The 25,297-nt window shown below is 47.1% G+C and overlaps 1 protein-coding gene across 2 annotated transcripts in view; it reads left to right on the forward strand.

The window, feature by feature from the left end:
* WDR93 (WD repeat domain 93) overlaps window positions 1–25,297 on the forward strand; it is a 47,888-nt gene that overhangs the window by 16,280 nt on the left and 6,311 nt on the right. The window contains exons 5-16 of one of the 2 annotated variants that reach the window (XM_039257628.1): window positions 1,853–1,931; window positions 3,855–3,970; window positions 6,066–6,104; window positions 12,014–12,098; window positions 14,790–14,961; window positions 16,352–16,422; window positions 16,970–17,056; window positions 18,275–18,394; window positions 19,723–19,936; window positions 21,621–21,684; window positions 22,474–22,630; window positions 22,950–23,148. In XM_039257628.1, coding sequence (XP_039113559.1) covers window positions 1,853–1,931; window positions 3,855–3,970; window positions 6,066–6,104; window positions 12,014–12,098; window positions 14,790–14,961; window positions 16,352–16,422; window positions 16,970–17,056; window positions 18,275–18,394; window positions 19,723–19,936; window positions 21,621–21,684; window positions 22,474–22,630; window positions 22,950–23,148 — 1,403 coding nt within the window. Of the gene's footprint in view, window positions 1–1,852; window positions 1,932–3,854; window positions 3,971–6,065; window positions 6,105–12,013; window positions 12,099–14,789; window positions 14,962–16,351; window positions 16,423–16,969; window positions 17,057–18,274; window positions 18,395–19,722; window positions 19,937–21,620; window positions 21,685–22,473; window positions 22,631–22,949; window positions 23,149–25,297 lie in introns of those variants that run through there. The other variant, XM_039257619.1, reaches the window with a different exon arrangement.

A 25,297-nucleotide genomic window follows, 5' to 3' on the forward strand; every position in this document is an offset into this window, starting at 1 on the left:
AAGAAATGATTATGAAATCCCAGCAGTAAGGGGCAAACGAGAGACTGGAGCTGAAGACCTTAAGTGCTTGTTTTTCCACCGCTGACCAGACAACTAGAACTAGTACCATTATCTGTGCCAGCATCTGGTTTTTATTTAGTATTTTTTATGTTTGTTTATTTATTTTGAGAAAGAAGCTGCAGAAGCACGGGAAGGGCAGAGAGAGGAGGAGGAGAATCCCAAGCAGGCTCCACACTGCAGGGCAGAGCCCCATGTGAGCCTCGATCTCACCAAATGCAAGATCATGACCTGAGCAGAAATCAAGAGTCAGAGGGTCAACTGACTGAGCCACCCAGGCACCCCTGATTTTTAATTTTACCTGAAGATGTCTCTTTTTGGTAATACCAAATGAGTTTTTCAAAAAGCCTGGTTTTTTTTTAAAATATACCCTTTGAAAGGCTTTAAAATTGTTTCATATCTAGCCAAGTTGAGATTTTTAAGCACCTCGTTTTTAATTTGCAGTAAAACATTATAACTTGATTTTTTTTTCAAAAAAGTCAACAAAATGTAAGCACCTGTTAATAAAGTTCTTTTTTTTTTTTTAATGTTTATTCATTTTTGAGAGAGAGCGAGGGCTGGGGAGGAGAGAGAGGGAGACACAGAATCTGAAGCAGGCTCCAAGCTCTCAGCACCGAACCTGAATAAAGGTCTTAATAATAATACTTATCTTTGGGGTGCCTGAGTGGCTCCGTTGGTTAAGCATCCAACTTCAGCTCAGATCATGATCTCACGGTTCGTGAGTTCGAGGCCCGCATCTGGCTCTCTGCTGTCAGCAGAGCCCGCTTTGGATCCTCTGTCCCCCTCTCTCTCTGCCCCTCCCCTGCTCATCCTCTCTCTTTCAAAATAAACTTAAAATACTAATACTAATAATAACTATCTTTGTTATTTTAAAGATACAATTAAGGAAATTAAAGAGCAAGCCACAGACAACCATAAACATGGAGTCTCTCACGTGGCCTGAAATTTGAGTAGATTTCATACTGGGGTTACAGTCAGTCTCTGCTTGTTATGGACTGAATGTTTATGTCCCTGCAAAATTTGGGTTGAAATCCTAGCCCCCACTGTGATGATATTAGGAGGTGGGGCCTTTGGAAGGTGTTTTGCTCATGAAAACAGTGTCTTCATCAAGGGCAAGGGCAAGGGATTAGTGCCCTTATATGAGGCCCGGGAGAGCTCCCTCAACCCTTCCACCATGTGAAGACATGGCCGGAATGTGGCAGACAGGAAATCTGTGAACCAGGAAATGGACCCTTAACAGGCACTGCATCGGCCAGGTTCTTGAAGTCCTTGGAAACCTTGGGTTTCCAGCCTCGGGGACTGTGAGAGATAAAGGTTTATTGTTTGTGAGCCATCCAGTCCATGGTATTTTGTTATAGCAGCCAGGACAGCGGGAGGCGCTGCTCAGGTCGAGATAGAGCCTTTCTTCAAGTAACTGACCAGAGTTTTCAGTGTCCTGGAGAACTAACTTCATCTCATTTTTGAATAACTGAGTGCTGGTACAGGTCCTTATAGTTTGCAGCTTTGACCAGGAGAACAGATAGTATGCAATCACCACCATCATCCGGAGTATTTAAGAAACCAGGAAGCGAGTCCAAAAACGTTGAGGCGGAAAATCGAGTTCTGCTTCTTTACATACGATCTTGTCCAACTCCCGGACAGAAATGGGAAGTAGTATGAAGCAGTTTGAGGCATCTGTTTGTGTCACAAGCTTTAAAAGGATTTATGTTCCCCAGTGTCAACCCTAAAAGACCCCGAAACACATTCCTCTCTGTCCTCAGGCTGAGCTCCCTCTTTCTGCCTGTCTTCTTTTCAGGATGATACCAGCAAGCAAACCACCTGTCTGAAGATGGAGATCTCTCACGGAGGGGACTTCGCAGCCTTCCTCCTACAAGGCAAGATTAACCAAAGGCTGTTGAGAAGGTTCAGATTTGCAGTCCCTTCCAGACAACCACCTTTTTTCCCAAATCTTTTATTTAGAAATAACTTACAGAAGCACTGCAAAGATTTACAGAAGAGCTATAAAGATAGGCACAGACTTCCCCTGCACCCTTTGCCCAGCTTCTCCAATACCGACATTAAACATGACCACTTGTCAAAATTAAGCAATGAAATTGGCATACTACTATTAACTAAAGGGTTTTCTCCCCCATATTTCTCACCAGCTTTTCCACTAATATTTCAGTCCCAAGGCTCAATGCAGGATATATTATGTTTACTCATCGTGTCTTCTTCGTCTTCTACCATCTGTGACAATTTCTTGGTCTCTCCTTGTTTTTCATGACCTTGACCCTTTTTTGAAGAACACCCCTTGACACTTTGGAAGAATACCAGTCACGTATTTTGCACAATGTCCCTCAATTTCAATTTGCCTGATATTTTTCTCACGATTCAACCGGGGTTAAGGATTTGGGGGAGAGGCCACAGGGTTGAAGTGCTCTTGTCACTGAACATAGGGGTGTATCTGCTAGCCCCATCGCCTACTTAACTGGTATGTGCCGGGTTCCTCCACGGATAATACACTTCCCTTCCCACACTCTGTTAGAAGCAAGTCACTACGCCCGGACCACACCTGGGGCAGAGGATCTAAGCCTCTCTTCCTAGAGGTAGGAGGATCAAAGAATTTGGGGGCAACGCACCTATGAGATTTCCCCTTAAACTACGGCCCACCAATTCTAGCATTCGTCTTTGGATCTTCCATACTGTAATTATTACTGTGGTGATAGGATGTATTTTATTCAAGTGATTCTTAGCTTGATTTTTAACTCCAAGCCTCTATACTCTTGCCCCAGGCCCCTCAAACGTGAAATGCTTGAGAAAGCATATATTTCATAATGCTTTATGCACCAAAGGAAGCTTTTATACTCTATAGTAGTTCCTGGGGTGGCCCCAACCAAGTACCACAAACTGGGTGGCTCAAAACCAAAGATATTTATTCTCTTGGAGGACTGGGGGCCAGAAGTCTGAAATCCAGGCGTCCAGATAACTACTTTTTAGAGAGAACACTTAGCCAGATCCCCACACCATGGGAAAGCAAGCCTTCCCAGGTTGGCAGGAAGTCCGTACAGAAGCTGAGTGTGTTTCTTTCTTTTTTTTTTTTTTTTAATGTTTTATTTATTTCGAAGAGAGAGAGATAGTGTGAGCAGGGGAGGGTCAGAGAGCGAGGGAGACACAGAATCTGAAACAGGCTCCAGGCTCTGAGCTAGCTGTCAGCATAGAACCTGACGCAGGGCTCAAACCCACGAACTGTGAGATCATGACCTGAGCTGAAGTCGGATGCTTATCCGACTGAGCCACCCAGGCGCCCCAAGCTGAGTGTGTTTCTATAATGAGTTAAAGCCCCACAGACACTTCATGGGTTGCGATTTCTTCTAATATCACCCAGAAGAATGTTCTTAAGGGACCTCTCCCAATTCTAGCCCTTAGCCATGCCCCTCTCAGCCACTGAGTCTGTTTATACCACCTTCCTCCCCAGACAGGAAAAGCTGTAAGACAAAATGCTGGTGGAATTTACCATTTGAAGCCTAGAAAACATGGGGACCAGGCAGAGCAGACAGCTTGGTTAAAAACAGTTATATCAGTGCTGTAAGCATGAGGGGCCCTGTTTCCTTCAGATGGCGGAGGCCCGATGGGAGGGGCTCTCCAGCTCTCCCTGAGTGAGGACTTGCAATGACATCACCTTCAATTTGTCAAAGTTGCCGTTCCCAGGGTGCCTGCGGGGTCTCCAGGCCAGGGGTTCTGAGAAGATAGGCCATTCCTCATGGGAGACTTGTCGCCTGCCTGAGGTTGCTCAACGATTCCTTGGTTTCCCAATGCAGGCGCCGGAGATATTTGGCTGGATGTGTATAAATTGCCCAAGGAGTCTTGGGTCAAGGAAGTGGAGCACCCCCAACCTGCTATAAATCCAAAGAAGAAAGTCAAGCAGCTGCAACTGGTAGGAAACATCTCCCTTTCCCACTGATAGGTTTCTCCCTACCCTTGACCCACATCCAAACGAATTCCTCCTTGGAATTTCAAGATGAATGGGGTCCGGTGGAGGCTGTAAGGACAACAGGCCTGCCAGCCCATGACTCCAAAATCGATTCGCTTTGGTTAAAATATTAAACAATAGAGGTGACTTTAGCAGGGGGGAGCCTCACCTGTCTCTTGTCCGAGAGCTGCCTCCACGAAGACCACTCCCAGGTATTTCCTGGCTGGGGGGGTGGAGGGGGTGTCTTTTATCCTGACTCTGCCTCATTGGTGATTTTTTCCCCATCTGGGCTGAAATAATCCCTTCATGCCTTGCATTCCCCTGGATTTCCCAGACTATGGTATAAACAGGTTGTTCTCGATAGAGAGGAATATGGTACATACATTCTTCATATTATTCTTAGAAATTGGGAATGCTGCCATTTCAGTTTATTTTTTATATTTTTAATTTTTTAAGTAATCTCTATGTCCAACACAGGGCTCAGAATCACAACCCTGAAATCTAGAGTTGCATGCTTTACCAACTGAGCCAGCCACAGGCCCCCATTTCCATTTCATTATATGTGGGCCTTGTGTTGTGTCTTTAAAATATGGCTCCCCAGTAAATATTATTTTGAGACCTGATCTGCTTATCCATCCAATATGCATTTATTCGTTTCTAACCAACAACAATTATTAATTGGGTGAGCTTTTAAAACACACCGTATCAGGTGCTAAAGACTTGTGAAATTATTAATATAGGAGAGCGAGATTGAGACTCACATTCATGGCTGAGTTCATTGAGTGGCTTCAAACAAATGCCTTTTCTTCCTAGTGGAGGTCTTCAAAGGGGGATGTAGTCCTGACCACTGGAAGAGTTACCAGCCCAGAGATCTTCCTCCTCTAAACTCTTATAGAATTCAGGGGCACCTGGGTGGCTCAGCCGGTTAAGTGTCCAACTTCGGCTCAGGTCATGATCTCACGGTTCGCGGGTTGGAGCCCTGTGTCAGGCTCTGTGCTGACAGCTCAGAGCCTGGAGCCTGTTTCAGATTCTGTGTCTCCCGGGGCGCCTGGGTGGCTTAGTCGGTTAAGCGTCCGACTTTCGCTTAGGTCATGATCTCGCGGTTCGTGGGTTCGAGCCCCGCGTCGGGCTCTGTGCTGACTGCCAGCTCAGAGCCTGGAGCCTGCTTCAGTCTGTGACTCCCTCTCTCTCTGACCCTCCGCTGCTCACGCTGTTTCTCTCTCTCCTAGAAATAAATAAAAATATTAAAAAACAAACAAACAAACAAACAGATTCTGTGTCTCCCTCTCTCTCTGATCCTTCCCTGCTCATGCTGTCTCTCTCTCTCAGAAATAAATTCTAAAACAAAACAGAACAAAACAGAATTTATTTCTTGTACATCGTTTTGGGCATTTCCCCACACACAACCTTGATTTTTAGTTATCCTTCTGTGCGTAAAAGTTTTTTTTTAATTAACTGGATGATAATTTTCTGGATTGTTAAGAACATACTTTCTGCTCCTTATTAACCAACCTTATGAACCAACTGCACAGTATCATAGTCAGTATCCAACAGATACATTTTTCGAGGGTTTAATTTCTTATCTAACCGGGAAAACTACTTGGAAAAGGGTATTTCTCACCATAATTCACCCAGTTTCCATACACTGAGAAGCAACCAACTAACGCCAGTTCCAGGGCTAGTCCTGGTGGCTATGAATTACATTTAGAGTTGGTTAAATGAAATTGCCAACATCCTCAATATATTTTGCCCATCACGAATATTCACTTCCACTTAGATTTTTATAATAGGCTCCTGACCGATCTCTTTACCTCTGTTCATTCATTTTTCCTCCGATCACTATTCCCAGTTTCCCCTACTACATTTTAAGATCTTAGACAGTAGGGATGGTGTGTTAAAATCCATCAGGCCAGAGGGCCACACAAATCTGGATCCTCCGTTTCTACCGAATGAGGTCACTACTGAGAATAGTAACAGGGGAAGAAAGAGATTAAAGGGGTGTGTGTGTGTGACACACAGCAAGCCTATTGTGAATTAATTTCTCACTTTTTATCCTCAGAATACTCTTGATTCCGTGACTTCAGAGAATTTGGAAACGGTAAGGGACTTTAAAGAAAATCTCCAGGGAAACAGATTCAATTTACATGCCACAGATTTTTAATATGACTTGAAAGTTAGTTTAATCATCAAGTATACTAGTAAAATGTTCCACTATGGCACTATTTTCAAATTCTCTATGATTTAATCTCATGCCTCATGTCCATGGAGAATGGTCCCCTATCCTTGAGGATAATTGACCCAAGTCGTTTGTCTGGAGATGGGTTTCCAAGGAGGCATAGGAGGTTAAATTTCAGGGCCCCTCACTTGTATGGCCCCTTCCAAGACCCTGTGACGGGTCCTACCAATGTGTTCACACGTATTTTTTTGTAAAATTACCAAAATATTTTAACCACAATCACTTAGGACTACTGTCTGTTTTTGTTTTTTGTTTTTTAAAATATTTTTATTTATTTCTAGGAGAGAGAGAGAGAGAGACAGCGTGAGCAGGGGAGGGTCAGAGAGAGAGGGAGATACAGACTCTGAAATAGGCTCTAGGCTCTGAGCTGGCAGTCAGCACAGAGACCGACGCGGGGCTCGAACCCACGAACCGCGAGATCATGACCTAAGCAAAAGTCAGATGCTTAACTGACTAAGCCACCCAGGCGCCCCGACCACTGTCTGTTTTCACTCAGACTTCCCCTGTCATACTTCCCCCTGTATTGGATGGTATTAGGGTGGCCATGGGCATTTTGCGTTGAAAGTTTTGTGTTCTTTCTTTTAGAGAGGCCCCTAAAATGTGTATACCCAGCACCCCCCCTCCGCAAGTCCCATGAAACCCTCTTTGCCCCTGCCAAAACAACAGCCCATTTCACCAAGCCAGGTTTCCTGGGGGTTCATCTTTGTACTAGGATACCTCAGAGAACAGAGCGCCCCCACCCCCCCACCCCGGGGGCTTCCGGGCTCTCCCTTTGACGATGACAGCACACCATGCTCTCCAGGGGCTCAGCTCTTGGGAGGACTCAGGCTTATCAGTAGAGTAGTGGTGACCTCCAATGGAAGTCTCTCTAGAGCCCTCTCTTTTCCCTCTTTTTAAATTACATTATATTTCAAATTATACAAACAGTACATGAACACATCACTCTAGAAAAAGCCAGGTAATTCAGAGAGAGCAGGCCTCTTCACAGGTTATCACCGTTATTAGCTCGATGCGTGTTTTCTTGATCTTCAGTGTAAGTGTACAATTATATTCTTATATCCGTTTATTTTAAAAAAATACAGTTTTGGGGGCACCTGGTGGCTAAGCTGGTGGCTAACCTGGTGGTTAAGCATCCAACTTCAGCTCAGGTCATGATCTCAGGGTTTGTGAGTTTGAGCCCCGCATTGGGCTCTGTGCTGTCAGCATGGAGCCTGCTTCAGATCCTCTGTCACCCCTCTCACTCTCTGCTCCTTTACTACACTCCCTCCACTCACGTGGGCACACATATGTGTGCACGCGTGCTCTCTCTCAAAAATAAACATTAGGGTGCCTGGGTGGCTCAGTTGGTTAAGCGTCCGACTTCGGCTCAGGTCATGATCTCGCAGTTCATGGGTCTGAGCTCCGCATCGGGCTCTGTGCTGACAACTTGGAGCCTGGAGCCTGCTTCGGATTCTCTGTCTCCCTCACTGTCTGTCCCTACCCTGCTCATATTCTGTCTCTGTCTCTCTCTCTGTCAAATATAAATAAACATTGAAAATTTTTGTTTTAATTAGGAATGGACATTGACCTTCACCAAATACTTTCTCCTCATCTTTTGAGAAGACGCATCTTCCTTAATCCGCTAATGTAGTAGACTGCATTAATAGATTTTCTAATGTTGAAACATTCTTTTTAAAATATTTTTAATGTTTATTGATTTTGAGAGAGAGAGTACATGTGTGGGTGTGAGTCGGGGGGAGGGGCAGAGAGAGAGAGACAGAAAGAATCCCAAACACGCTCTGTGCTGTTAGCATGATGCCCGACACGGGGCTTGATCTCACAGACTGTGAGATCATGACCTGAGCCAAAATCAAGAGTTGGACACTTGGGGCACCTGGGTGGCTCAATCGGTTAAGTGTCCGACTTTGGCTCAGGTCCTGATCTCACGGTTCGTGGGTTCGAGCCCCGCATCGGGCTCTGTGCTGACAGCTCAGAGCCTGGAGCCTGTTTTGGATTCTGTATCTCCCTCATTCTCTGACCCTTCCCTGTTCATTCTGTCTGTCTGTCTCTCTCAGAAATAAATACAAAAAAAAAATTTAAAAAAAAGAGTTGGATGCTTAACCAATTGAGCTGCTCAGGAGCTCCAAAACTTTCTTACTCCCATTCTTGGGTAATCCATGCTTGGTAATAATTCATTTAATTATGCTTCAGCTTGTTTTTGCTAATATTAAAGTCCCAAATAAAATACCAGCAAAGCAAACTGATAGTTACGTATTCATAGAGATAATATCTAAATTCAAACATGAGGGGCACCTGGGTGGCTTAGTCAGTTAAGTGTCCGACTTTCGCTTGGGTCATGATCTCACAGTTCGTGGGTTCGAGCCCCGCGTCGGGCTCTGTGCTGACAGCTCAGAGCCCGGAGCCTGTTTCAGATTCTGTATCTCCCTCTCTCTCTCACCCTCCCCTGCTCACGCTGTCTCTCTCTCTCTCTCCTAAAAATAAATAAAACATTAAAAAAAATAATAAAATAAAATAAAATAAATTCAAACATGAGATTAGCCTATTGTGGTTTTCTTAACAGCGTTTGGTATTAGTGTTAGGCTAGCCTTGTAAAGAAAGCTGGATGTCCTTTTTTTTTTTTTTTACCCTCTAAGTCTATAAAAGTCCTATATTTTCAATTTCTTCTATGGTTATTAGTCCATCATTTAAAAAATTTTTGAGCCAATATCAGTCAGAATGCAGTTAATTTATTAGTGTAGATATATAACTATAGACATATGTAAATATGTTTCTCCTTTAGTATAGAAATTAAAACCTGTCTCTTACATTGGTCCCCTTTCTTGTTTACAATGGCTCTAACTGACTGATTTTAGCTTCCCAATATTTTGTTAATAAATTTTACATCTGTGTTCATGAAGGACATTTTTTGTTTTGTTTCATTTTGTTTTTAAGATTTTATTTTTAAGTAATCTCTGCACCCAATGTGGGGCTCAAACTCACAACCCTGAGATTAAGCATTGTACACTCCACTGACTGAGCCAGCCAGGCACCCCAGTTTCATATTTTTCTGACATCTTTTGGTTGTGGTATCAGGATGACGCTGACCTCATATAATAAGTTAGAGTGTTCCTGTTCTATTTTCTGGAAGAGTTTGTGTAGAATTGGTATTATTTCTTCCTAAAACATTTGATAGAATTTACCAGGAAAACCATCTAGCCACGGAGTTTTCCTTTTGGAACTACAAATTCAGTGTCTTTAGTGACAAAGGGTTATCTCTTTCTTCTTAAGTTTGTATTTATTTAAGTAATTGCTGGGGCGCCTGGGTGGCTTAGTCGTTTAAGCGTCCGACTTTCGCTTGGATCATGATCTCGCGGTTCGTGGGTTCAAGCCCCGCGTCAGGGTCTGCGCTGACTGCCAGCTCAGAGCCTGGAGCCTGTTTCAGAGTCTGTCACTCCCTCTCTCTCTGACCCTCCCCTGCTCACGCTGTCTCTCTCTCCTAGAAATAAATGAAACATTAAAAAAAAATTAAAAAAAAAAAAGTAATTGCTACCCCCAACATGGGGCTGCAACTCAGACCTCAAGATTGAGAGTCACACACTCTTCTGACTGAGTCAGCCAGGCACTCCAGGTATCTCTCTCTTTTTAAGCAAACTTTTGTATTTTGTGTCGTTTAAAGAACTTGTCCATTTAATCTAAGTTATCAAATGCATTGGCTTAAAATGGTTAACATTCTCTTATTATCCTTTTATTATCTATAAAATCTGTTTTGATGTCATTTTCTTCATTTCTGATATTGGTGATTTGTGTTTTCTCTTTTTTTTCTTAATCAGCTTGGCTAGAGTTTTGTCAATTTTCTTAATCTTATCAAAGAACCTGTTTTTTCTTTGTCTCCACTTTTTAAAAAATTTTTAAGTTTGTTTTGAGAGAGAGAGAGAGAGAGAGAGAAAGCAAGCACAAGCTGGGGAGGGACAGAGAGAGAGGAAACACAGAATCTGAAGCAGACTCCAGGCTTTGAGCTGTCAACACAGAGCCCAATGTGGGGCTCGAACTCACAGACCATGAGATCATGACCTGAGCCGAAGTAGGACGCTTAACCACCTGAGCCACCCAAGTGCCCCTGTCTCTACTTTTTTTTGTTTTCTATCTGACTAGTTTCAAATTTGATTTTTATTATTTCCTTTCTTCTGCTTACTTTTGGTTTAAGTTTTTCCTTGCCTTCTAGTTTCTTAAGGTAGAGAGCTAGGTCATTCATTTGAGATCTTCTTTTCTGATATAGGCATTTAGTGCTATAAATTTACTTCTAAGCACTGTTTGAGCTGCATTCTTTATATTTTGATGAGATGTTCCCATTTTTAAAAATACCTCAAAATACTTCCTAATTTGCTTTTTAAAAATTTGTTTGACCAGTGAAGTATTTAGAAGCATATTAATTTAGTGTGCTAAATACTGGAGATGTTTCAAATAGTTTTCTTTTTTTTTGGTTTCTAATTCCATTGTGACTAGACAACATACTTCATATAATTTGAAACCTTTTAAATTTATTAAGTTTTTTTTAATGCCCAGAATATGGTTTATGTTGTTGGTAAGTGTTCTACATGCACTTGAAAAAAATGTGTATTTTGGTCAAGTTATTATTATTAATAGTTAGACCAATAGTTAACTATTGGTCAAGTTATTTAAGTCTGCTTTTCCTTCTATATCCTTACTATATTCTTACTGATTGTCTGTCTATTCTATCAGTTATTGGGAGAGGAGTATTCAAATATCTAAGATTACAGATTTATCTATTTCAGTTTTCATTTTGATGAATCTTTGCTTTCTGTATTTTGAAGCTCTCTTATTAGGTGCATAAACATTTGGAATGTTATGTCTTCTTGATGAACTGACCATTTTATCACTATTCAGTGAGTCTTTTATTCCTGGTAATATTCTTTTCTCTGAAATCTATTATGTCAGATATTAATATAGCCACCCCATCTTTCTTTTGATTAGTTTTATAAGATGGATCTTTTCTTATATTTGTAATAAATTGATGTCTTTGTATTTAAAATGAGTTTCTTTTTGGGGCGCCTGGGTGGCTTAGTCGGTTGAGCGTCCGACTTTCGCTTAGGTCATGGTCTCGCGGTTCGTGGGTTCGAGCCCCACGTCGGGCTCTGTGCTGACTGCCAGCTCAGAGCCTGGAGCCTGTTTCAGTCTGTGACTCCCTCTCTCTCTCTGACCCTCCCCTGCTCACGCTGTCTCTCTCTCTCCTAGAAATAAATAAAAAACATTAAAAAAATTAAAAAAAAAATAAAAAAATAAAATGAGTTTCTTTTTGACAACATATAATTGGGTCTTACCTTTTTAAAAGTTTATTTATTTATTTTTGAGAGAGAGAGAGAGAGAGAGAGAGCAGGGGAGGGACAGAGAGAGAGAGGGAAACAGAGGATCTGAGGTGGGCTCTGTCCTGACAGCAGAGAACCCAATACAGGGCTCAAATCCATAAACCATAAGATCATGACCTGAGCCAGAGTCAGAAGCTTAACGGACTGAGCCACCCATGTACTCTGGGTCTTACCTTTTTATACAATCTGACAATCTCTACCTTTTATTTGGGTAGTTAGACCATTTATATTTAATGCGATTGTTGATACATTTGGATTTAAATAAATCACTTTGCTATTTACTTTCTATTTGTCCCATCTGTTTTTCTTCCTCTTCCCTCTTTTTCTGTCTTCTTTTGGGATGTGTTTTTAATGATTCTGTTACATCTCCTTCGTTGGCTTATTAGCTATGCCTTTTCCTTCTTGTAGGATGTAAACATTTGTTTTAGAGGAGACATTAAGTTGAGTCCTCCAGTTCACATCATGAAGATCAAACCACCCAAACCAGTTACAGGTTAGTATAATTCAACTAATACTCTCTTTCTTTCTGACATTAATTTCTGCTTTTTCTTCCTTTGCTTTCCTCCACATTTCCCATCTTTTCTAGCTATTATCAGCAATACCTAAATTACAAGTATAGTTCTGAGAAGGAAACTTTTTTAAAGTCATAAACTCTGGGATCTAAGGACAAAAATATAAATGTTACAAGGACACAGTTAATGAACAGAATTGGAAAATCAGGAAAAACAAGAATCTAGCTGGAGTTCATTCATTTCTATATTCCCGTGTTAGTACACTCATCAGGATTTGCTGAGTGCCAGTGATGCACCAAGCGCACAGAGGAGTAAGACACATCTTCCATACTCTAAAAGCTGCCATTCTACCAAGGGAAAATAAAAGGAAAGTGGCATTGTAGGATGTGATAAGTGCAGCAATGGCGAACATTTAGGGCTATGAAAACATAGAGGAAAGAGTGACTAACCCTTCCCATGGAGTAGGCAAAGGCTTTATCAAAGGTAGGGATATTTGGGAAGGTTTTGAAGGACAAGTGGAGTAGGTCAAGGGGAGCAGAGGATAAGTCCATTGTAGACAGAAGATGGAGTATATCCTCTCAATACCTGCCCATAACCTCAAAGACATATCTATAAGAATGTTCACCGCAGTGTTATTTATAGAGGCAAAAGACTAAATAAAACCTGGTACACTCATCCAAAGGAATACTTTGCAACTATGAAAAACAAAGAAGGAAATTCAAGAGGCCAAGAATAGCCAATTCACTCTTGTAAAAGAACATGATGATATGATTTGCTCCATCAAGATGTATTATAAAGCTACAGTAATTAAGACTAGAAAAATAGGGGCGCCTGGGTGGCTTAGTCGGTTAAGCGTCTGACTTTCACTTAGGTCATGATCTCACGGTTTGTGGGTTCGAGCCCCGCGTCGGGCTCTGTGCTGACTGCCAGCTCGGAGCCTGGAGCCTATTTCAGAGTCTGTGTCTCCCTCTCTCTCTCTGACCCTCCCCTGCTCACGCTATCTCTCTCTCTCTCTCTCTCTCTCCTAGAAATTAATAAAAATATTAAAAAAAAAGACTAGAAAAATAGATGAGTGAATAATAGAAGTATACCTAAAATATAGAAATATAGGTAGAAATCATAGATTATAGTAGATAGAAAAATAGATGAATGAAACATGATAGGTCAGAACAGACCAAGGCATAACTGGACACTTGATACCTGACAGAGGTGACATTACAGAGCAGGGGAGAAACAATGGTCATTTCCATAAATGGTGCTGGGTGTCCATATGGAAACAAAAGTGAGACTTGACTCCTGGCTCACACCATACACAAAACCAAATTCCAGATGACCCATAGAAGCAAATATGAAAGAGAGAACAATAAAGCTTTCAGAAAATAATATAAGACAGTATCTTTATGATTTCTGGGTAGGGAAAGACTTTTTAAGCAAAACACAAAAAGGATGTATAATAAAAGAAAAACTTGATAAATTTGGCCACTAAGATTAAGGACTTCTAGTCATCCTAAAACATCATTAAAAGCATGAAAGAGCAATACAGTGGGAGAAGATTTTTACAAAACACATAAAACTTATGAATGGTCCATATTGAGAATATATAAAGAATTCCTACAGCTTATTAAGGAAAAAAGATACTTCAGTATAAAACAGGGAAGAGATTATTCAAATGGCCAATAAACATGTGAACATAGTACTCCACACCATTAGTTACCATGGAAATGCAAAGTAAAACCATAATGAGCTACCACTCCACACCCATCATGATGGCAACATCTAAGAGGCGGACCATACCAAGTTGGTGAGGACATGGAATCCCATAGACTGCAGTTAGCAATAAAAATCAGCACAACCACTTTGGAAAACAGTTTGGTATGACCTAGTGGTGTTGACAATAATTTATACCCTGAGACCCAGCGGTTACACTCGGAGGCCGTGTGACTGACCATACCAGCTTGCGTGGGACAGGGGTTGGTCTCCTGGGATGTGGGGCTTTCAGTGCTAAAACCACGGAACTCCTGAGCAAACCAGGGTGAAGTGGTCACCCTCCTCCTAGGTATGTATCTGACAGGTTTGCAAGTAAATGCATACGCGGAGACACGTCAAGAACCGTAACAGTGACAAGAGTCTCCATAGCCCCAAACAAGAAACAACCAAAATGTCGATCAACAAGAGAACATATATTCACTTGATGGAATATTATCAATAAAAAGGAACAAACTACTATCCACCACCAAATGGATCTCAAACTCCATTCTGGTAAAAGGTCAGGAGTTGAGCAACCTGGCTCCTCCTGGCTCCAGCCAGTCCCTGAGATGCAAATCTTTAATAACGAACATTGGGATTAAAACAGTCAACAGGCTTTTCAAGCAACTGTTAAGCAACCCCCACCTCTAGCCGCAAAATTCCCACTTCTGTACACCTGCTTCGCCCCTCTCCCTATATAAACCCTGAGCTATAGCTCGGCGGGCGCTCTTCCGAGGACTTTTCAGGTGCTCAGGAGGGGCTGTCCGGCCGGACTAAAATAAACCTGAGTAACCAACTCCTTTGTGTTTTGTGGGCTTTGTTCTTGGTGAGTCTCCTTTGGAAAGGGAGGTCTCTCAGAAGGAAGGGAAAAATCAGGAAGGGGGACGTCCCATGGTCTGACCGATTCTGGGATCTTTTCCACCCAGGTACCACCTTTAAGAGCCCCCTGGAAGTCTTTGCAAGGATAGAGGACTGCTACGGGCTGGGCTCAGGGCAGAACCACTTCATCAAGGACATTCAGTGGGAGCAGCAGGCGGCCATCTTCAAAGCCTCGTTCAAGAAGTACCTGGATGGGGAGTGGGAGGAGGAGCGGCTCAGGTGAGCGCGAAGGAGGCCCCGCCTCCCGGCAGCCGGGGTGGGTGGGGGGAGGGGCTGGACACTCGCAGGAATCCACCCAAGCACTTGAATTAATCCTCAGTTTAAAAGCTCTTTCTGGTTTGGGGGATTTTCAGCAGAGGGTTTTGAAAAGGTGTGTGGAGATTCTTCAAAGAGAGTTAGAACAGAGACTGATCAGGCGGATTTCAAAGAGGGAATAGACATCTATGAGACGAAAAGTAGAGTTTATTTTACACTTTTATGTGTCTTCTCTTTAAAAAAATGTCCCCCCCCCCACCCCGATTATCTAGACACAGAAGATCCTAAAGACAGAACTAAAAGTCACCAGTAGGGGCGCCTGGGTGGCTCAGTCGGTTAAACGTCTGACTTTGGCTCAGGTCATGATCTCGCGGTCATGGGTTTGAACCCCGTGTCGGGGTCTGTGCTGACAGCTCAGAACCGGGAGCCTGTTTCAGATTCTGTGTCTCCCTCTCTCTCTCTCTGTCTCAAAATCAAATAAATGTTAAAAAAAATTTTTTTTAATAAAAAAATTTAAAAAAAAAAGTCACCACTATTCACATTTTCCTTCATTCCCATCCAGTCTTTCTAAATGTAACAGATTACAAAGAATTACTAGAATACCTTATTCTGTAACCTCAGGCTGCAGGTGGGGCTCAGCAATCCCCTGCTGTGACTGCAAAAACCTAGCCCAACGCTTTGAAGGAGCTGGTGGAGCTGGTTTTAGGAAGTGGCTCTCCTCACAGCTACCATGGAGCTCAGGAACTTTCTTGCTTCACACGGGAAGAGAAACCTCTCATTTTGCTGTCAAGTGCACCTTGAATTTTCTCACCTCGGGACACAAACTCCTAGGGCTGCGCCCTCCTCGCAGCTAAGCTACCCGAGCCCCAGTGAGGACCTAGCTGGGTATTTACGAATTTTGCAGGCTAGTAGTTAAACTGCTGGTAATGTCTGTGGTGGGAGGCTTTATACCGCAAGAAGCTACAAACTCTGTAAATCAGGAAATCGGTTGGCTCTCCTTGTTAAGGACAGCAGACTTAGCACACGCTGGTTGGATTGCCCCCAGCATAAGGGAGCAGCCAAGTCTGGCTGCTGAGGGATCTGCCCCAAGGACAGAGAAGTTCTGCTGGGTGCTGGGTGCCCTTCCCAGCCTGGGAGTGACGCTCGCGGCTCGGCCTGCCCCTGTCCTCACCAACGCCCAAGGTCTGCGGCCACCAGGGCCAGCACATACCACGTGATTCACCGCATGGCCTGGCACCCCTGGGAAGGCCCATCCTAAGGACCCATTTCTGGTTTCAGTACCAAGACTCTGCCAGGGTCTCTCCTTGCCAGGGAGTCTGCCATGGCTGACTAGTGTCTCTCTTCTTCCCCCCAGTACGGCCACGTTCTACTTCCTCCTTCCTAGCTGCATAACCGCCACGCCAGCGGACGTCAAGAGCTCCCCAGGTAAACGAACACGACGCGGGTGGGTATCCTGGGCAGGTGGTCCACTCGCCCCAGTGACCCCTGCGTGGTGGGAGGGAATGAAGCGGAAAGTAGGTCGCCACGTAACGGTGTCCGGACGCGTGGTGCCCCAGCCCAGACTCCCTGATAACGGAGGCCGCGTGGTCTTCAGGGAGTACCGGCCACGGAGGAGGGTCTGACACATATCCTGCCGGGCCGCTCTGGACACGAACTCATTCTGTAGAACATGGGATTTAAGACACTGACAGCCACGGGGATGTGAATTACCTAGACGATGGGCACTGTGACCAGCCTCCTCACCCGGGAAGACGAGCTGGCCGTGCCAATAGCCCCCCGGGGGTGCTCAGCCCTCCTCCCCGGGGGTGCTCAGCCCTCCTCCCCAGGAGGCTCAGCCCTCCGTTGGGCGCTGCCCGTTAGAACACACCACCTTTGACTTCAAACCGACCTCCTCTTGGGCAAACACCTTCCGCACAAACCAGGGAGTGCCCAGCTGCCTCGCGTGACGCCCCTTTCCTCTCTTCTTTCCCAGGGGTAGCCTGTGTCCTTGGCATACACTGGACTGGAAGTCACAACTTCTTCCTCTATTCACTTAACCGAACTCTCAAGGATAAAGTCGGTACTTGGCTGCTGAGACGGGAGTTGCCTGAGAACATGTCCTTCTGCTTAGCTGGGAGCACATGACTGACACGTCACTTTAGGGGACTTTAGGGGACCAGAGCTGTGCAGGCAGAAGCAGTGGGCTCAGGGGCTGTGGTGTGAGCGCAAGGCTCTGTCTCTGAACAGTCACGTCTGTTTTTTTTTTTTTTAATTTTTTAACATTGATTTATTTTTGAAAGACAGAGAGAGAGAGAAGAAGCAGGTGTGGGGCAGAGAAAGAGGGAGACACAGAATCTGAAGCAGCTCCAGGCTCCGAGCTGTCAGCACAGAGCCCAACGCGGGGCTTGAACTCACAGACTGCAAAATCGTGACCTGAGCCAAAATGGGTCGCTTCACCAACTGAGCCACCCAGGCACCCCTGAATGGTCATGTTTCTTAAAGAGAATAGGTTGATAGGGAGAAAGCCCGGTCAGGTCCACAGGGCTCCTCTGGCCACTGAGGTAACAAGAGGCTTGGCATCAGGGGCCAGATCCAGCCCCGGCCCAGCAGCCCACAAGCTGTGTAGTTTCAGGCAGTCACTGCATGCCCCCAATCCTGTATTCTCATCTGAAACACAGAGCTCATTCATTCATCACACCGTCCCTGCTGGCTGCACGTGCTTGGCGTGGATCGCAAAATCCAGAGGGTTTCTGTATGTGAAAGCTCTTTGAAATTGAAAGGCACTCAGGACCACCCCTTAGTGGTCTTTGTTTGGTTTTTACAAATTCGTGGAGGCGGTTTTGGGAGCAGGTTCGCTTTGCGGTAATTCCATGAGCTGTACATGGATGCTATTCTTTAGAATTCTCCTTTAACATTTGAAAATGTACAAAGGAAGAATTTTGTCTCTTCCCAACACTCTCTCAGGCAGCATCGCTTCTAATCACAACCTCTGTACTGACTGGCTCTGACCTTGGGCAGGTCACTTCTCTGCCTCAGTCTCCTCATCTGTGAAATACGGGTGCTAATGGGTGCTTAGCACCTGGCGAGTACTTATTCAGTGTTAGCATCAGCCAAATAGCAGTGTGACTTGCTCTTTCATCCTGAGGCAGGCGGGAGTGCCGCAGAGGACCCAGCAGGCGCCCCTGCCCGTGTCCCAGACAGGCAGACGAGTCTGGGCCTCGAGCTGTGAGGGTGGAGGAGGTGGGCAGGTGCAGCGACGGGGTGGGGGGCGCCTCGTGAGTGCTGTCCTCCCCACTAGACCCGGAGGGCGTGTGGCCCTGTGCCGCGCCCATCACCGCCTCGCGGCTCAGCTTCGGCTGCTCCTACCTGGTGCTGGCCTGTGAGGACGGCGTGCTCACGCTGTGGGACCTGGCCGAAGGTGAGCCCCCACCTCTGCATGACCCCCAGACGGGACTCTGGGTAATGAGCCTCCGGGGAGCTCTGAGATTCCTGCAGGCTCTGGGCCTTCTGTTAGTTACTCTGCGTTCTGAAGTCAACCCGGGGAGTTGGTCCCGCCTTCCCCTCATTCATTCATTAGACAGACACTCATTGAACACAGTACGTGCTGATACCTCCCAATCCCCGTGTATTTGCTCAGTGCTCCCTCCGTGCCCCGCCCTGGAGCACTCGGGTGAGGAAGTGTCTTCCAGCACAGCATGTGATATCATGGCAGCCTTGCCCCGCCCCCCCACCAGCCCCCAAGTTCTCAAAATAAGCGAGTCTTCCTTCCTGCGATTCTACCCCCCACCGGGGTCAGCAGGAACCCCACTGGTATTGAAGCTAAGAGACCTATAGGGTGGCCAGTGCAAGACCAGCAGCCATTCAGGGTGGGTGGCTCCTTGCTAGAGTCCTGGGCTCCCAGGGTCCTGGCTCCAGCTCTGTAGGTGCAGAAAATCGGTGGTATCTAGTTTCCCTAAACTGATCGGCCTCTAAGCGATTGGCTCCCTCTTACCAAACTGTTTTAGACGTGATGACTGAATCACTGGTTTGTCACTTTACAATTGGACGCGTGTCCCATCTGAGCGTAGAGGTGGCCTGTCTTCCCTGGGCAGCCCTCCCAGCCAGTGCGCGGGTGAGGACCAGAGAGAGTGCCCTGCTCACTGGCGATCTCAGGGGCCAAGTCAGGGGAGTGCCTTCCTCGCTTGGGCTATTTCCATCTGAAGGGTTCAGTGGTCGTCAGGCACTCTGCCCACATAGTAGGGACATAAACACTACCCGCCCTCTTGAATTTTAGTTCCTCACCCACAGCCTCCTTACAATAGCGAAAGGCATTGAAAGGGCTGAAGAATGCTCATTAATTTCACATTCACTTGCTCAATAGTTTGTTTTCATTTGTCTGGATATGGATACATTCTGGATATTGTCTGACTACACACACCCCCCTCTCCTTCTGAGATCGCCTCCTCTCTGATACACCTTGACCTGTGGTTCCGCGCTCGGCAGGGCACTGCCCCTTCTGGCCCAGTGCTGACTCTGGCCCCCTCCCCGGGGCTGGTCCTCCACGTCCCCCGGTCCCCTGCCTACTTAGAAGGGGGGCTCTTCTCTCCCGCTGGGCATGGGGGGTTCCTGGTTTCACTTTCAGAAGGCTCTCATTGCTGGCTCTTGCCTTCGCATCCCTCATGTGCCTGCTGGTCACAGACCGTGCGCCCACGACTGCGTCAGCCGCGCGCCCCCTCTGCTGACCTGCCTGTGCGGCTGTTTCTCCAGGTTTCCCTCTTGGGGTCGTCGCTCTTCCCGAGGAATGTTCCTGCCAGAGCATTCACTTCCTAAAACACTACTTGGTCCACGAGGGACAGAACGTGTATCCTGAGGCGCCTGTGAAGTCCCAGATGCAATGTGTGGTGCTGTGCACAGACTCCTCCCTCTATCTGGTGACGGCCAGGGGGGCCCGGGAACCCACCATCAGTGTGCTGGTTGAGAGGTCGGTGGCCTGGGCGCAGGATGGGGCAAATGATCTGCCGGACGGAAGTGACCGGCTCCCCCGCTGGAGTCCACAGGCTCCGCAGTCGGCACCCCCGCTGTGAGATCCCGCGTCCCCTGTCCTTCATACGTGCCAATGTAAAAACTCGTCTCACAAAGCTGTGCGGCGGCACAAAGGACAGCTTTCGTGTCCCGCATGACCAGAGTGTCATTTCTGCCAAAATGACAGTTTCCTGGAGAGTCCCTGTTTTAAATGGTCTCAAGTGTCTCTTTCTTTTTTAAGCTGTGAAAATACTTTATGTGTGCAAATGAGCTGTATAATATGTACGTGTGTATATCTAGGGTATCGCTGTATACACACCATATATGTATGCATACTATATATAGTATAGATGTATGTGTATATGTATTTGGGTGTCTATATAGAGAGGGAAACGAAGAGTGGAGGAGAGAGAGGGAGGGTGAGAGAAACTACCTTGTACCATCATGAACCTTAAGAAATAGATCATCTCCTGGATGCCTGGGTGGCTCAGTCGGTTAAGCATCCAGCTCTTGGTTTCAGCTCAGGGCATGATCTCAGGTTCATGGATTCAAGCCCTACATTGGGCTCTGCACTGACAGGGAAGGATTCTCTCTTCTCTTCCCTCTGCCTCTCTCTCTCTCTCTCCCCCCACCCCCTCCGTCTCCCTCTCTCAAAAATAAACACACATTAAAAAAAAAAAAAAAGAAATAGATCATCTCCAAGTCAGTTAAGCTCTCTGTGTGCTTGTTCTGGTCACACCCTTCTCTCTCTTCCCCAGAGGTGACCCCCTTAGTAATCGTGGCTGTACATATTACAAACCATACCACAGCTTAATGGCTTAAGGAAACAGTCATTATTTAGCCCCCGATTTCGCAGGTCAGCAATTTGGGCCAGTTGTTCCACTAGTCTTGCTTAGGCTCTAGCAGCTGGGCTGGGGGCTGGATGGTCTGGGACGGCCCCACTTGCATAGGTGGCAGTTGGGTGGCCATTGGCCAGGACACTTGGTTCTCTTCCCCGTGGTGGCTCCCGTGGGCCGTCTCAGCCTCCAACGCCCCACAGCCTGAGGGGTCCCCTCCGCAAGCCAGGGCAACCACACGGCACACCTTCCAAGCCCTATTACACTGGACAAAGCACGGCACGTGGCCACACCCGCAGTCAAGCAGTGGAGACACTGACTCCACCTTTTGATGGGAGTCGCCGCCAAATACCATGGCCAGTTTCTTTTCCAATCGACAGTGTCGTTTTCCAAAATTCATCATTCATTCCTTCGCTTTCCTATAAGAATTAGCCACATGTAACTCCCAGGAACACATTGGCTGCGCCTATTTGGGGAATCTGTAAAGGGAATCCTATGCTGTGTATTCTCTAGCTTGTTTCTTGGGTCTGTTTATTCTGTAACTTGTTCAGGAGAGTCGCCCATGTTGGCGAATGCAGGCTGTATTTTCCTGGCTCTACAGCATCCCATCCTATGATATATCACAACAAGGCATTCTCCTACCAGGGGGTCAGGCGATTGTTCCCTGTGTCTGCTACTATGAACCGTCTCTAACATGTCTCCTGATGCTTATTTACAAGACTCTCTCCTGGGTCAGGCCCAGGAGAGGTAGCACAGCCTTAACTCCGCCCAGGACGAACGTGTGTGTGTGTGTCTGGTTCCCCGCAGCCCCGTAAAGAACCTGGATGAAGCCATCTGTGCAGTGGCCCCGGTCCCAGCCTTACCCGGCGTGGTAGGTTCCCCACGCCCTCCCTCCTCGTCAGCAAGTGGGTTTGTTTTCCCTTCAAAACCTGTTTGTTGAAGGCCCGTCAAGTGCGAGGCACTAGACTCGCTGTGGGGCGCACAGGGACGCGAGAGCAAGTCGCCATCCCGGTGGAGCGCACGGTTCAGCTGGGAAGACAGGCAATCACCGCGCAGCTGCCCTGAGAGAGGCTGTGACGCGCTGGGCACTGCATGCCGCGGAACAGAGAGAGGGGACCCCACCGCAGCCTGCGGAAGTCGGGGGGGGGGCGGGGGGCTGCTTTCGGGAGGAAATGACAGTGCGGGCGGACAGGGCAAGGACGCACTCTTGGATGTTGAAGTGTGAGGGGCGGGGACGGGGTGTGGCAGCTGGACCACAGGAGATTGGGGCGCATCTAGCGGTTCCTCTACAGGGAGGCCCAGGCAGGAGAGCAGCCGGGCTCAGATCCAGGGCCAGGAGGGGCTGGGCTGTGGGCTGGAGCGGGGTCTCAGAGGACAGAATGGAAAGAGTAGGTGTGCAGAGGGCAGTGCTGAGCCCGGGCCAGGATGCTGCTGAGCTAGAAGAGAAGCTGGGGCCGGAGGGGCGGGGGGGGGGGGGGTGATCAGACACTGCACCTGAAGACGGCCCGTTGATGCTGGGCTCACCGGAGAAGTTAACACATGTCTCTCTGCTCCCCAAGCAAGTCAGTTCTCTCTGTTGCTGGTCTTTATGTCCAGCTGCTTCTCTTACTCCAAACAGGCGTGACAGAGAAGTCCCTGTCACCATCTCTTTGCTTGCCAGGTGCTGACCTTTTCCAGGAATGGCTCCGTGCAGCTCATGGATGTGGCCAAGCCTCAGGTTATCTGTGCCTTTGCTCCACCCAGAACCTACTGTCTGGCAGTGCCCTGGAAGCCCGTGTTTGTCGTGCCTTTGGATCACCCGTGTTTCCTGCTCCGAGGTATGGGAGGGGGGCTCTGGGGACTGCTGTTTGCCTTGCTTCGGTCCCTTCCCAAAGCACAGGGTGACGCCCCCCACCTCTTCCCCGCTCTTTGACCCTGAGCCACAGGCTGAAAGGACGCTGCTGCTTAGCCCCTCACGAGGTACTTAGCCAAAACACGGGGTTCCCGAGAGACCCCTGCTGCCCCCGATCAAGTGAGCCCCTCACAGCTCAGCGCCGATGGCCCAGCCTTTGCAAGCAGAGAGTCACCCCCAGGTGCCCACCCGGCCCACAGAGAAGGGCAACCCTCTAAAAACGCCGTGTCTTTGTTTCATCCCAGGGGACCATCCTGACGAAATTGAATCCGAGGACGCCAAGGACATCCAGAATTCTATTTTCTATTTTAATCTCAAGGCCTATCCACTCCTGGAAAACATCTGTAACCCTGGCACCGTTCCGCAAACGGACATGACCGATAGCATGGCCTTCGCCCAGGCGCTGCCCTTGGAGAAAAGATGCGAGATCTTCCTCCAGAAGAGGTAGGGTCCTGGTCTGCCTCCTGTCCTGCTCCTGGGGTTGTCTCTGGATTGAGGACCAGGGGAGTGTGTCTGGTGGTAAGATCCGTCTGGCATTTCGATCGCCCCTTCCACAGGGGACCCCACCATATCGTAGCCCGGAAGCCACACTCTGGTTTCCTGAGCGGGTTGGTAGGAAAGGGAGCCGTGGGTTCAGGCTGGTAAAGAAGGACCGCCAGTCGCTGCTTTCTCCTCGTCAAGACTGTCTTGTCTTCCCGCCTTCTCGATTCTTTGGTTTTGTAAAACTGTATTTGGATGATCAGACACCAGTCATGGAAGACGGGGGCGTAAGGCGTGGGCCGGGTTTGGCCCATTTGCTACATCTCATTCGTGGCTGCTCATGACTTAGTGATGGCAGAGACCACGTGATCCATAAAGCACACCTCATTTGCTATCTGGCCCTTTATTGAAACTGGTCACCAGCCCCTGATCCAAGCCCCCTTTGCTTTATCTATTGTCTGGACAAATGGTTTGGCCACGTGTCTCTCTCCTGTGAACTCCAGGCCCGCGGGGGCTCTGCCTGCGGCCCTTTCTGCTGTAAAAGCATAAGGAGCTGTGCTCTGTCTGTTCTGGAGAAGCAGGTCTCTCTTTCTCTCTCTTTTTAAAAATGTTTTAGTGTTTATTTATTTTTGAGGGGGAGAGAGAGAGAGAGACAGAGCATGAGCAGGGGAGGGGCAGAGAGAGAGGGAGACACAGAATCCAAAGCAGGCTCCAGGCTCCGAGCTGTCAGCACAGAGCCTGACGCGGGGCTCAAACTTACGAACCACGAGATCATGACCTGAGCTGAAGTCGGACGCTCAACCGACTGAGCCCCCCAGGGGCCCCAGCAGGAACCTCTTCTAATCCATCTGCCACAAATCTCTGGCAGTTTGCAAATTCTTGCTGATGGTTTCCGTCATGATTGCACCCTATACTTCAGGCAGGAGGGGTTACCAGCAGAGCCCTGGATGCACCTCAGAGAGGGCACTCTGGTGGCCCCTTCCCTTCCAGAATCTTCTGAGACCCTGTGATCTCTTCAATCCTCATAATATCCCTTTACGACCATCTCCCCTTTTCCTATTTACTCTCCTCAAGAGGAATGAAGTGGAATGGCCAGGATACTCAGGCTTGAAATCCGATGCCTCTCCTTCCCAACTGAGAGACCCTGGGCTAGTGCCTTCACCTCCGAGAGCCTCAGTTTCCTCCATTGTTCAAAACAGGTGTCTTGAACACCTGAAGTGCACCAGGCTGTGCTGTGGACACTTCGATGGTACCCAGCCCTCAGATTTTATAGTATCCCAGAGATAATACGTGTCAAGTGCCTTTTGGTAGGTGCGAGAAGGATGCTGGGTTAATTCCAGTTCGTGCCGGGGCGAATTCTAAACACCACCGCGAGGTGGCGCTGTGAATGGTCCCCATGGCTGCATTTCCCTGCTGCCCGTAGTTCCTGGGCTGTGGGGGGTTCCCGGGGGCTTTCAGGATCTCCTGGAGGGAAGCAGCCCATTCATCAGGAGAGGGAGATGGTCTGTGGGTCTCGGGGAGGACAGTGAAGGAGGGGTCAGTGGACACGTCCCCTGATTAAAGATTCCCTGAGAGCATCCGGCAGTTCTTCACATCACCGTTTCTTATTTTGACCCTTGATGGGGTGACTTTGAGGAGAGGCCGATGACGCATTTAAGGGTGCAGCATCAAGAGGTCTGCAGCTCACTCTGAAGCACAGACCAGGAAAACATTTAGAGAGAGGAAGAGAAAATGTCACCAACCAGTGAAACCCAGGAAAATACTCACGGAAAGAGACGGAGGGACAGACAGACAAAATGTTCACAATCGGCGACTTACAGCTGCAGGCTCTCTGTACTACTTGCAACGAAAGTTTTCCAAACAAAAGACAGGGAGAGGTTACGCATTATTATTTACAGTATGATCCTGATCCGGGGAGGAGGCTGGGCACGTGCTTACCTATAGTAACAGCAGTTCTATTTGGGTGATGACATAGGTGTGCTTTTTTTTTTTTTTTTTTTGCATTTTCCCTGTTTGCAGCTTTTCTACCAAAAAAAATTTTTTTTTGAAAATTTTTAGAAATGGTTAAAAAAAAAAGAAAGTCAAGGGTATGAGTTAAGGTCATGGCTATGGT

Source organism: Hyaena hyaena, unplaced genomic scaffold, assembly GCF_003009895.1.
Source record: "Hyaena hyaena isolate Hyena2069 unplaced genomic scaffold, ASM300989v1 scaffold_13, whole genome shotgun sequence".
Classification (NCBI taxonomy): Eukaryota; Metazoa; Chordata; class Mammalia; order Carnivora; family Hyaenidae; genus Hyaena; species Hyaena hyaena.